Raw genomic sequence first — 12468 nt, 5'->3', positions numbered from 1 at the left:
AGTGTCTGGGTCACCTCATTTGCAATGTCAAACACACTCCATTGCCCCCCATATCTCTCCTTACTCCCCTTTTTTTCAGTAACTTTCAGTTCTGCGCTTGGGTCCGCCTTCCCGCTGTCCCGTAACACCAAGTTGTTAAAACATCAATAAAACGGACATAAGAATTTGGTTATCTTCCAAGTACATAGTATATGCACTTGCATCAAATGCCCTCTGTTAGTCTAAGAATTTTATTTTAAAACAATTAATCACAAGATTCTAGTCTACCATTTTAAATACTGGGTAGCCCTCTCGGGCATGGTTTTAGAGTGATTTAAATCCTATTTAGCTAATAAAGTTCATGGTTTTACAGGGGAAGTCATTCTTTTAAAAAAAATTTCTGTGGCGTTCCACAGGGTTCAGGTTTAGCACTTTTTGCCTTTCTTTTTATACATACCTCTAGGTGATGACATTAGGAAACAAAATATAAATTACACTTCATTCCTTCAGATGATCAAGACTCCGTAGACAGGCTGATCAGCTGCGTGTGGCAAATGTTTAAGTTGTGGAATTTTTTTTTCTCAAGAGGAAAAACAAGTCACTGTAGTGTTGAGTCTTATCAGTCCAGTAAGTATATCTAAACTCTCGTTCAGTTGGCAGAGCATTTTGCTTTTTTCGAGCAGAGGTATCTGCATTCTTTCTTGAAATAAGTAGAATGATTTGCCAGTGGAATAAGACAACTGCAATTACCTAACTGAAAATGTCTGGAAATGGGGTGAATAGTCTTCTGTTGAGATCTGCAGGATGTAATTTAACAAAGGACCAGAAGAGGGAGGCAGAGGCTATAAGACATCATTCAGTTCACTGGTACTACTGAACCCCTTTTGGAGATGTAGGAACTACACGGAGCTCTTTCTTATAGAACTGGTGCAGGTCAGACAGACTGACCTCACTGTGCAGCTACATATTTGTTCATTAAGGTACGTCCAGTGTAAATGTACCCTCAAAGTACAACAGTGGTCTTAAGGTCCAAATTAAGTTTTTCTCAGGGGAAATTTTTGCGTTTTTACCTTTTCATAACTGAATATTTTATAATAGAATAATAAACTAAAAAGCCTGGACACAAAACAAGACAAAAGGTCAATGCAATTTAAAATATTCTCACCGGCTGCTTTATTAGGTTCAGTTGCTTGTTAACACAAATAGCTAATCAGCCAATCACACGGCTGCAGCTCACTGCATTTAGGCCTGTAGAGGTGGTCAAGACAACTTGCTGAAGTGCTGACCGAGCATCAGAACGGGGAAGAAAGGGGATTTAAGGGACTTTGAACGTGGCGTGGTTGTTGGTGCCAGACGGGCTGGTCTGAGTATTTCAGAAACTGCTGATCTGCTGGGATTTTCACGCTCAACCATCTCTAGGGTTCACAGAGAACGGTCCGAGAAAGAGGAAATATCCAGTGAGCGGTCAGTTGTGTGGACGAAAATGCCTTGTTGATGTGAGAGGTCAGAGGAGAATGGGCAGACTGGTTCCAGATGATAGAAAGGCAGCACGAACTCAAATAACCCACCAGAATCTCTGAGGAACGTTTCCAACACCTTGTTGAAAGTCTGCCATGAAGCAGTTCTGAAGGTGAAAGGGGGTCCAACCTTTTACTAACAAAGTGGTGATAAATAATAAAGTGGCAGGTGAGTGTATTAAATATGGATTCTGGAACAATTATGTTCCCCAACTAAAGGTCCTGAGAACATCACAATAAATGTATCAACGGAATAACCCTGACTTCCCACTTCCAAAAAAATCCTAAATCCAAAAAAAAGTCCCACGAAAGGATCCATCACATTTCAAGCAGATCTTAGAATAACAATTTTATATAATTCTCACATCTAACCCAGGCATATGGCTTTGGGAGCAACCAGCATCTCAAATATCTACAAATGAAGAAAAATTATTTGCTCAAAAATCAAGAAAATGGATGAAACATGAACGACACCCCAATGTCAGACTTTATCAGTAGCTCCTGTACAAGCGAACCCTTGTCCAAAATGTTTCAGCTAGCATCCAAATCAGGCTCCTCACCACACACCAAGGAAACGGGAAGATCTTTGAATTATTCCCAGTGTTGGTTTCTGGTCACAGAACTCTTCCAGTCCGAGGCCTGCCTGTTAATACGTTCAAAGCACAGTGGCCCGCAGGAAAACTACAATTGGCTTTAATGCATTTGAAATGTACAAAGAGTCTGCATAGAGACGGCTGTACTGCCGGTACGGCTCTGATGCGCTGCTAGAAGAGAAATGAAGTGAGCTCTACCTCATTTCATCGACTGGCTCCCACCAGCAGTGAGCCGAACAGGGTTCGGTTGGAAGCAGACTGAGACCCCTGAGTTTTCTAAAGACAAAGCCTGGTAGGTCCTCACAAAACAAGGCAGGTGTGAAAGCACCTGGAGAAACTTCAGCTTTTCTTCAGGTTATGATTTGATGATTTGTTACCATCCCATTAAGAATTACTGCCTGTAGACCACTAGAGGGTGCTTCATGGTCACAGGTTGAGAAACCCTGGTCAACGCCTTGCTCAGTATATCTGGGAACACTACGCTGGACAGAAATGACTTTTAATGGGTGTCGTCTGGTCACCCTGTTCACTGAACACCCCTGACAACCTTACTCACAATGGTCCAGAACACCCATTAAACACATCTGGCAACGGATTATTGATCAATTAGTCACACTATTGAATCAGCCCCTCACTCTATCACCATCGCGTGGTCAATCAGGAAACATAACAGATTAACAAAGGAAAACGGCAGAACTCTTTTCATGGTGCTATCGCCAGTAAAACAGTCCCGATGAACTGGAAATCAGGGAGGGCTTCTAACATCACTCACAGGAAAAACCTGCTCATAAATGATATAGTAATGGACAACTTTCAGCCTCCATCCAAAACAAGCCCACCGAATTCAGCTCAACGTGGTCAACATGCATTCACCTCCTACAAGAGTGACCACCCACACCCAGTTAATTCAATCTTTCTCATTAGGTCACATCAGCCAACATGCACTCATGACAGACCATAAGCAGCAGCTTTAGGTTTAATAAAGCACTAAGCTTATTAATCTGAAGCACAGTAAAAGAACACTGTACCTACTCTGCTCAGTAGTGGGGCAGCTAAATTAGTGCTGGAGTGATACAGGCCTTCATCTATGTCAGGGGTCTCACAGTAGCGGCCTGGTGGTCTGCCAAGGTCTGATTCATTCGATCCACTCACTGCTAGAATCTGTTTTTGCCTTCCCATGATATCTTTACTGGACAGATGGGAATATTTTCGTTTAATAAGAAAAATGAATGTTTTTTGCTTTTCGGTGCTGAATCTGTATCTACTCTTCCAAAGGTTACACAGGGAGTGTAGTTGACTTGGCTGAACTCTCCCTTTAGGACAAAGTTGACTTTCTGCCAAAGTGGCAGGAAATGGCTAAATCTGGGCCCAGCCTGTCAGGAAACTGACTAGTTTTATCACTGTGGAAGTTCCCTGCTGGGGTTCTCTCTCCTGCTCTTTCTTACCGCACCATGGAGACCCACACTTCAGGGGTGAGGAGTCATTAATAACTGCAAGGACATTTGAAAAGGACCCTGAAGACCAGGCTTGTTACCCTGCTCTTCTGCAAACTATATAAACCCAACATTGTTATTTTAGTGCAGTCGTATTTAATCACTCTTTCTCTAGTGGATATTATGAATTATCGAGGAACACCAGGCACAATTTAACACTGACTTTTACGTTGTTATAGAAGGTCAAGCAGCGTGTGCTTCTGGCCACAGTTGCCTCACTTACAAGTCAGTCTCCCACCAAAACTCAGCAGTTCTGTTTTAAAGAGGTCTGTTCCAATGAGTGTTTTCAGGGTGTGTAAGTAACTTGTTTCAAGTTTTTTCATTGATTTGCACAAACGGCAAAGTCACAAAATCCAACCTTATGCTACTTCAATCCTCCTCTTCTTCCCTGCAAAGTCTTTCATCCATATGACAAAAGATGGTAGCGCTTCTTGGTGTCAAAAGCAAGCACCTAATAAAACCGGCTCGGTGACAAAGGCGGTGGGTTCCACTCCAACCGGAAATCCATCCAAAGCAGCGACTTTGAGGGGCGTCTGAAGAGCTTGCTCAGGGATGTGTAGCTTTGTCAGCATGTTGGCGTGAGTTCCCTTCTCTGTAGTCTAAAGCTGTAAATAAAGAAAGAAAGGACTGAGTCCAACAGTCATGCATAATGGCTGGTGATGTCAAACTGTGAGGGGTGCCTTATGCTGGACTGGAACTGGAGTGGGCACAATAGCTGGAGCTGGATCTGCAGCTGTAGATTACGTCAGTGTGGTGAGAACATTTGTTTTTGAAAGTTGGTCTAGGCATACTGAGAAGTCTAGGAGTTGGTCTGAAGTCAATTCATCATCTTTACCTGCTAGTTTGGTCTAAACGTCCAGATTTAGACCATTTCTGAATGCTACTAAAAGTGCAGGTTCATTCTACCCACTACCTGCAGTTAGGAACTCCAAGGTGTAAGCAGGCACCATCACCTTGTTTGAGCTTGTGCAGTAGTTCTCGATTGGAACAACCCTCATTTAGATGATTCAAATACAGTCTTAGTCTTTCAAAAATTGTTCTTAAGTCAAATAAATGTGACCACCCAGCTGTAGCCCACCCTACTGCTTTATCAGACAGATGTGATACAATAAAGGGAAACTTTGGCTTGATAAGTACTAGCAGGGGAACTGCTGCAAAAGACTGAACACTAACAAAAAACCCTACAATTAGGAGACCCGTCAGATTTATCTGGCTTACTCACTGGAAATGTTGAGGTTTGACTCGCAGTTACTGGATTGTTCAGAAGATAAAGAGTAAAAGCTGGAGCAGGTGTGGAACCCTTAAGTCCTTTTAGTTGAGCCAGACAGAAGCCGAGTTAGCTGGGTCTGTTTGGCTTGTGTTAAGTTGCCCACAGAGTGAGGAACCTCTGCCAGCGCCTGCTGATTGCCCAAGAGTTGACCTTGGGTATTCTGGACCTTCTGAACAGCCTCTACCTCTGCCGTCTGCAGACGTAGAGGTGGCGAAGTATCCTGTAACGGTGGCAGATGGAACCAGATGCTCACTGAGACTTGAGTTTAAAAAGAGCGATCCAAACAAAGTCGGTAAACACAAGCAGAAGGTTGAGAATCAGAGGATCAGAACCGGACAAAAGGGCGACACTAGAACCATAGTCTAGTGGATGGATCTCCATCATGCCCTGTCATGTGAAAATGTACAACCCCGATTCCAAAATTGATCTACTCCAAAAGTTGGGACGGTGTGTAAAATGTAAATATGACGCATGTCTCACTTTTAATTAAGAAACGCACAGTAATCATGAACACTGTCCACTTTAGCGACTGTAAAAAGTATAACTAAAGAATATTCACACATCTTTTAACAGGAGTCATAACGTCACACAGAAGCTAATTACTTTAATATTAATACAATTGGTAATTAGTAGCTCTTATAAAGAAGCCATAGTTGCTGAGTAGTGCTTTAGGAGATGTAAGACAGTAATTACTGTTGAAGTAAGAGTGAACTGCCCTAATCATTAGTTCACTTTTACCTACTGAGTAAGTAACTAGCACTCCTTCATGGTTAACAGTGGCTGTGGAAGTGCGAATGCAGCGCTGTTCACTCACCCTGCTTAGTGCCTGCACTGCCTGCCAAGTTTACAGCGTCACATCTTTAAAATGATCCAGCAGTTTTCTGTAAACATTTAGAAGCTAATAAGTAAAATAGATCTGTTTGCATGTAGTCCTGTTCTGTAAGTTGACCACCCCAAATGCCACATTCAAACGGTGGCCTGTAATTGGCTGGTTTGTTTGTTAAATGGCCCTTTCCAGTCAATTCAGAGCCCATGTGTCAAACCCAAGGCCCGTAGGCCAGAGCATGCTGGCAGCGCAGGCAGAGTTTTATTACATGCCTGTTGTCGACCGGCAGGCGGCTTCATCGATAGGACTTCATATTCACTGTGCATCTCCTTTGGTTGTTCATCCATAGTTTAGCACCTAGATGGTGATGTTGAGAGAAGTGCACTTCCACATCCCTGACATTATGTTCATTCCAGCTCTGCAGTGAAGACCACCTCCATCAAGACCACCTCAGTCAAGACCAAGGCAACACTAGAAACGGACACTAAGAGAATCAGGAGGTGCAGCAGGAGGCGTTTATTCAAAGTGAAACAATACAGTACAGCACAAAACGCACAGCTGAGGAGCCTTGATGTGTCTTTAAGCTCTATGTGGGCGTAAACGAACACTGGGGCTTCTGTCTGCTGAGTCAGCTGCACGTTTCTTTTGAGCGAATATGTATATAATAAAAATAATATAAGATTACAGAAGATCTTAGAAATCCTGAAACATCTTAAACAGCATAACAGCAGAAGTTGTTATAAAAACTGAAAATACAAAGCATTTACTGATCTAAACACTCAAGCTGAAATATTTGAAAATGAAATTGATATAAAAAGCAGTCACCACTAACATTTTTCCTAGTTAAACCAAAGAAAAACATCCTACATGTTTCAAATACTGCATAATAATAAGCTGCAAAAATATAGAAATACAAAGAGAATCATAACTTTCTTAATTTCTGCTTCAGGATCAACAAATTGCATCTATTCATTTTTCTCTCTATTGATGCATTTTAGCAGGTATCCTGTTAGATTGACAAAATGTCACTTTTATAAAATAATGAACTTTCATAAAGTCACACAAACATTTAAACACGTATTAAATGTTCGTTAATATTCAACTAATACTGTGGATTTTGGAACAGGCTTCGACTACCGTTTGTTTAATGTTTAACAGTTTAATGATGAGGTGTAGCATGGTAATGAGTGCAGCGGCCTGACATTACAATTCAAAATCAGTTTGAAAGCTTTAAGGGCCTCAACTGTGCGTCACTACGCCACCCCATCATCAGCTGTGCACTGCGGAGGCCTCTGGACAGTATTTTGTGTTATACCATATCTTCTATCACACGTCATGCCACAGACACTTGGAATACATCGCAATGTATTAATAAGCATTTACTAGACATTTTTTAAGCTTACCCATAAAACATATCAAATAAAACGATAAAGGCAGGCATCAGCAGAGGAAGAGCGGTTCTCCATCAGTTTTGCAGTGGCAAATTTAAATAGTTCACACACAAAGAGGCCAGTACAGAAAACAGGGGGGGGGGGGGGTTACAGGACACACCCTGGACAGGTCGCCAGTCCATCGCAGGGCAGGAAATAATACTTGAGCCTAGTTTTGTATGATCCTGCAGTGTCATGATCTCTATCATTATGCTCTCTGCCACGCTGTGCTTCATTTTCTCAAACCTCTGATCACGGCACTGCAACCATTGCTATCTACTATTGCCTCAAGCCTTCAGTTGGTTCTCAGTGTGACGGTGTTCGCATCTGAATTTCCAGTTGTGGTTAAAGGGGAGACCTTTTAAAAGTAAAAATCCATTCTGAAGAGTTTTTGTCACTCGTTCAAAGCTGAACAGCGTCGGTGTCGGTTTTACTGCAGTTGAAGTCTAAATCCTAGGATAAGATGTAAATGGACCATAAACATTTTTATGCCCCCTGTGCCAGCGTGTTTCTCGATTTGATTAGGTTTAGATTTTTTGTTTGCAGTTGTTTTTCCTCGTCTTTGCACCTCCTCAGCTGTGTGATTCTATCGGTCATGTTTTCTTGGGGTCTGCTGTGGCGGATCAGATTAGTCTAGGATGATTTAGGTTTGGGTTTTTAGATTCGCATTGTGTGTGTGTGTGTGTGTGTGTGTGTGTGTGTGTGTGTGTGTGTGTGTGTGGTTGTGTGTTTTTTTTTTTGTTTTGTTTTTTTCCCCCCTTGCATTTGTACATCTCAGCTGAATCAATATCCTCTTCTGTTAATGACTCCATAACAGAAGAGGGAAATGAATCAGCGACAAATGGATGGAACTGAATAAGTGACGGAGTAAGAAAGGAATCGGTGAAAGAGAAGCAAACAAATCAGTGAGAGAGGGAACTGAATGTGAGTAGGAAACAATTGAGGGCTAGCGCTTGTGACAGTCACAGCGGCAGGTATGGTGATGGAGACTAGGGCAGTTTTCCGGTTTGGCACAATGGCAGGCAGCAGCACCATGACAGGAATGTAGTTCTAAGTGAACACTGTGGTCCCGACGGTTGCCTTGACTTGATGAAGCATCTTCGGGGAGGTGGGCTGAGCATCTCATATCTCTGTGCGCTGAGCAGCAGTTTGGTTTGTGGTGTTCGCAGCAGGCTCGACAGTGGGCTACGCTGCAGGTTTTACCATGGGCCGAGCAGCAGGGCTCCTGGAAAGCAGAGGGGAACCAATAGAGTTAATGAGGAGCACAAACGGGACACGGGTAACACTGATCCTGAGGACATGAGTACAAACGCAGGAGCAGGGCTCTTTAATGCAACGACAGCATGCGCTCGCAATGTGCATAAAATAAACATTCCCCTTCACGAGGGGCGTAACTAAGGCTGTACTGCATACTGCACCAGTGAATATACAGAGGTGTCCTTGAGCAAGACACCTAACCCCCAATTGCTCCCCGGGCACCGTGGATAGGGCTGCCCACTGCTCCGGGCAAGTGTGCTCACTGCCCCTAGTGTGTGTGTTCACTAGTGTGTGTATATGGTGTTTCACTTCATGGATGGGTTAAATGGGGAGGTGGAATTTCCCCGTTTGTGGGATTAAAAAGTATCTCTTAAAATTGTAAAGCAATTTAAAAATAAATGTCTGTTTCAAAAATACAATGAGTTTAGTTTTTTCTCCCACATCTTCGTGTCTACTTTAGACCTAACATGAACATGAAATTCAAAGATTTTGCCCTTGATTTTGTTTTTGTACATTTAATTGGGACTTGCCTCGTTTATTATGAAAGGCTTGTAGTGAGAAGAGTCAGATTTGTTTATACTTGCGCACTGATGACCTACCTACGCCTGAGCTGAATAAGATCGTGCCTGTGATCACTTCCAGCGACCGAATCACAGCTGTGACTTCGTCCATCATAACACGCAAACTCAAGCAAGCAGATTTATACCAGAACTGTTTGGCCACTTACCGTGTCGGTGAAGTCTAGGCACTTACAGTAGTTCATGCAGCACTTATAAATCAGTGCTACAGCCGAGATGAGGACAAAAACACCGAAACCTACCAACTGGAAAAAAGACGACACAGCAGTGAATAAACTCAGTCAGTCACATAAACAGGTAACATTTGCAATGTTAACTTCTGGTCCAGAGGATGAGATGAAATGGCTTGGAAATGAAAGGGGATGACTTTTAATATGGCTATGCAGCCTAAATAGTGTGGCAATATAGTAGTAAGTACTCATGCATGTACAGTAAGTCTACCTCAGTCTACCCCCCCAATAGTTCAATATTAACTATTGTTAAGGTGCTACATTAAATGACGTCAGTGTAACGACCTAGAAAACAACAACAAAGCTGCAGACCCTTCATTACAAGGCACTGATCTCAAACACTGGCGGAAATGTCTCACAATGATGAGTTAAATAGGAGCATTAGTATGAATGTTACCTTAGATATGTAGAATGACACCAGCGTAATGATCTCGTCAGGAGTCAGTGTTTGGGTTTTCTCACACCATTTCCATGGAGACGGGTTATCGCTGTCTGAAAACTCTGCACCAAACTCCGTATATAAACAGGCTGTGTATCTACCATCACAGAGAAACATGGCCAGCCAGACAACAGACGGAACCATACAGGCCAGAAGTTTCAGGAGATCTGAGCCATGTTCTCCACGTGATGAACGTTTGAAGCTCAGAAGGTAAAGTCCAAAGACAAAAGCAATGAACATGGGCACCAGTAAGTAACAACAGAAGAAGGCCTCTGTGAATCCGCTTTCACAGGGGCACACGAAATCAAACTCAACAACCTTTTCCAAAGCCACAAAAACGAGGCTGAAGAGCACGCTGCTGCTGTACGGGTGCTGTTTAAAGAAATCGCTCCACTTACTCAGCGTCATTTCTAAAGCTTAAGAGCAACACAACACCACTAACTCAGAATCAGAACCAAACCTTACAGCATCCGTCAGCTTGAAGACTCACGTTCCATCTGCAGGACTATATGAAGATCATAGGATCATATCAGCTGCTACAGGAAACCTGTGTATCCACCCACTTACAGTGGCCCAGAAGGGTAAGACTACTTCTACAAAAAAGAAAAATCTCATTAAGATAAAAGCAGACAATTAAAAACAACGTCTTCCAGTAAAAGTCGATGTCTTTAAATAAAGCAAGCCCTCTTTAAATAGAAGAGATGTCTTTGAATAAAGTAAAACATGCTTAAATAAAAGCGGGTCATCTTTACAGCTTTTAAATATGTTTGATGGTTTTAAATGTGAACAACATGGGCAAAAAACAAACTACTAATGATTTGGTCACTGTTACAGATGGATCACAGGTGATCACAGGTGCACCGTGTGGAATTACACTAAGACACAGAGGAACTTCAGATCTTTATTCTTCTCCATTCAGTTGGTTCTATAATGACACAGAAGAGTCTGTGACTGTGATTCCAGAGCTGTTTTTCACATATTTCACATATAGTTTTAGGTCTGGGTCCAGCAGTAGCGTGAGAAGGTTGGTTAGTGTAGTGGTTAACACCTCTGCCTTCTACACTGTAGACTGGGGTTCAATCCACCTGGGTAAGCACCCTACACTACACCAATAAGGGTCCTTGGGCAAGACTCCTAACACCGCCTTTACCTCCCGGTGTAAGATGATCAAATCATAAGTCACTCTGGATAAGAGCATCAGCCAAATGCTGTTATTGTAGCATGAGAAGGTCTAAGGAGGAGTGAGAGACCAAGCAGGGAAATCTTCTGCGGACGTTTTGCAGAACTTTGCATTGCGTACACTAAAGATTACGATGGCAACAACTATGTGAACGGTGTTGCAGTTTTCATTATTGCCCTAGTGCAATAATTCTGCATGTTTTGATGCGTCGCCAAGGTTCAAAGTCTTGCTGCTCATTAGCTTAGCTTGCATTAGCTAAATTAAGCAGCAAACATGCATTAAAAATAGAAAATAAGCAGCAGACACAGAATAAACTATAAAGGTTGCGGGGGCAGTCGTGGGCTCGAGGTCAGGGAACTGGCCCTGTGACTGGAAGGTTGCCGGTTCGATCCCCAGAGCCGACAGTCGATGACTGACTGAGGTGTCCTTGAGCAAGACACCTAACCCCCAACTGCTCCCCGGGTGCCGTAGATAGGGCTCCCCACCGCTCTGGGCAAGTGTGCTCACTGCCCCCTAGTGTGTCTGTGTTCACTAGTGTGTATGTGGTGTTTCACTTCATGGATGGGTTAAATGCGGAGGTGAAATTTCCCCATTTGTGGGATTAAAGAAGTATCACTTAACTTAAAGGCTGTTATTTTGAAACAAGCAAATAGAAAAGAACACAGTATTTAGATAAGATCATTAGCCAATCAGCTAACAGCTGAGCCGCAAAACATACCGACTAATTAACCAGAACTCTATATTGGATTTATTCACATGTACTGTATGTATCGTTATATGCAGGTATTACAAAACTGAATGTGTGTAAATTGTAAGTCATTATCATTACATACAAAAATTACAATAAATGATTTACTATTATTCTCCTACTGCTGCACTTTTATATGTGTTTGATTACAATGAGGAGTGATGGGTTTCTTTCTTAACTAACCCAAGCTGTGAGGGAGTGCTCTTTAAAGGGAGTTGCCTGGCCAGCTGGCCCCTGACTGACCGCACTAAGGACGGGAGGAACGTCAAGACTGCAGAAATACGATAGATCTAGATCGGTTTATTGCAGGACTTGTTCGTTGCTGAGCAGAAGAATATGAGATGATATCATTTCAACACTCTGCCCACCCTGCCAACTCTGCACACCCCTCTCTGAATCCCAACACACATTTATTCCATCAAAACAAGACTAGAGTTCTTAAAACAGGAACACCTTATCAGTCACGGCACCGTCAGCTGAGAAACACCAAGAACTGCTCACATCACTTCAGAGCCACTGTTTTATGCAGGGCTATGAAGAAGCCATCAGGTAGCGGCGCTGTAGGTTTGCTGTATACTGTAATTAGTTTGTTTGGCTGATTATTATGTACAGCATTGTAAGAAGTGGAACAGAAGTTGATTTTTTTTTTTAAGTATTTTGAATTCAGATTTTGTTCATTTAAACTGAAAATCTGCATTGATTCCTTAATGTTTGAGTTAAATGAACCATTTGCAGTTTTCTACTAGTAAAGCCAAGCGGTTAGTGCTCTGCCTGGACCAAGCATGAGCAGCGATTCCCTGAGGCCAGTCTGGTTCGAATACAGAATTCATTCATCGACCACTATTCCAAAAATTCTTTGATTCTCTTCTCACTAAAGTCTTAGACTTTAACAGAATGGTGTGTTTCTGTAGCTCCGTTTGCAAATGCT

The 12468-nt window shown here is 42.5% G+C and overlaps 1 protein-coding gene across 1 annotated transcript; it reads right to left on the bottom strand.

Annotated features, from left to right (window-relative positions):
- Positions 1–6179: 6179 nt before the first annotated feature.
- LOC108414640 lies at positions 6180–11187 on the bottom strand. The gene is made up of 3 exons (XM_017687531.2): positions 9571–11187; positions 9093–9188; positions 6180–8333 (listed from the first exon to the last, which is right to left on the bottom strand). Exons 1-3 carry the CDS (start codon positions 10018–10020, stop codon positions 8055–8057), a joined length of 825 nt encoding a protein of 274 aa, XP_017543020.1. The 5' UTR covers positions 10021–11187; the 3' UTR covers positions 6180–8054.
- Between the last annotated feature and the right edge of the window lie 1281 nt (positions 11188–12468).

This window comes from Pygocentrus nattereri, chromosome 16 (assembly GCF_015220715.1).
Source record: "Pygocentrus nattereri isolate fPygNat1 chromosome 16, fPygNat1.pri, whole genome shotgun sequence".
In the NCBI taxonomy this organism is placed as follows: domain Eukaryota; kingdom Metazoa; phylum Chordata; class Actinopteri; order Characiformes; family Serrasalmidae; genus Pygocentrus; species Pygocentrus nattereri.
The sequence above is the reverse complement of the archived record's forward strand: the minus strand, read 5'-3'. Positions and strand labels throughout refer to the sequence as shown.

What these genes read in the sequence shown, in the direction of transcription:
- LOC108414640 (XM_017687531.2), bottom strand. Translation starts at nt 10,020, where the DNA reads ATGACGCTGAGTAAGTGGAGCGATTTCTTTAAACAGCACCCGTACAGC. An exon ending in TGTCATTCTACATATCTAAG is followed by an intron (nt 9,189 to 9,570) that starts GTAACATTCATA and finishes TCTTTTTTCCAG; the next exon opens with TTGGTAGGTTTCGGTGTTTT. An exon ending in GCCTAGACTTCACCGACACG is followed by an intron (nt 8,334 to 9,092) that starts GTAAGTGGCCAA and finishes TCTGCTTTCCAG; the next exon opens with GAGCCCTGCTGCTCGGCCCA.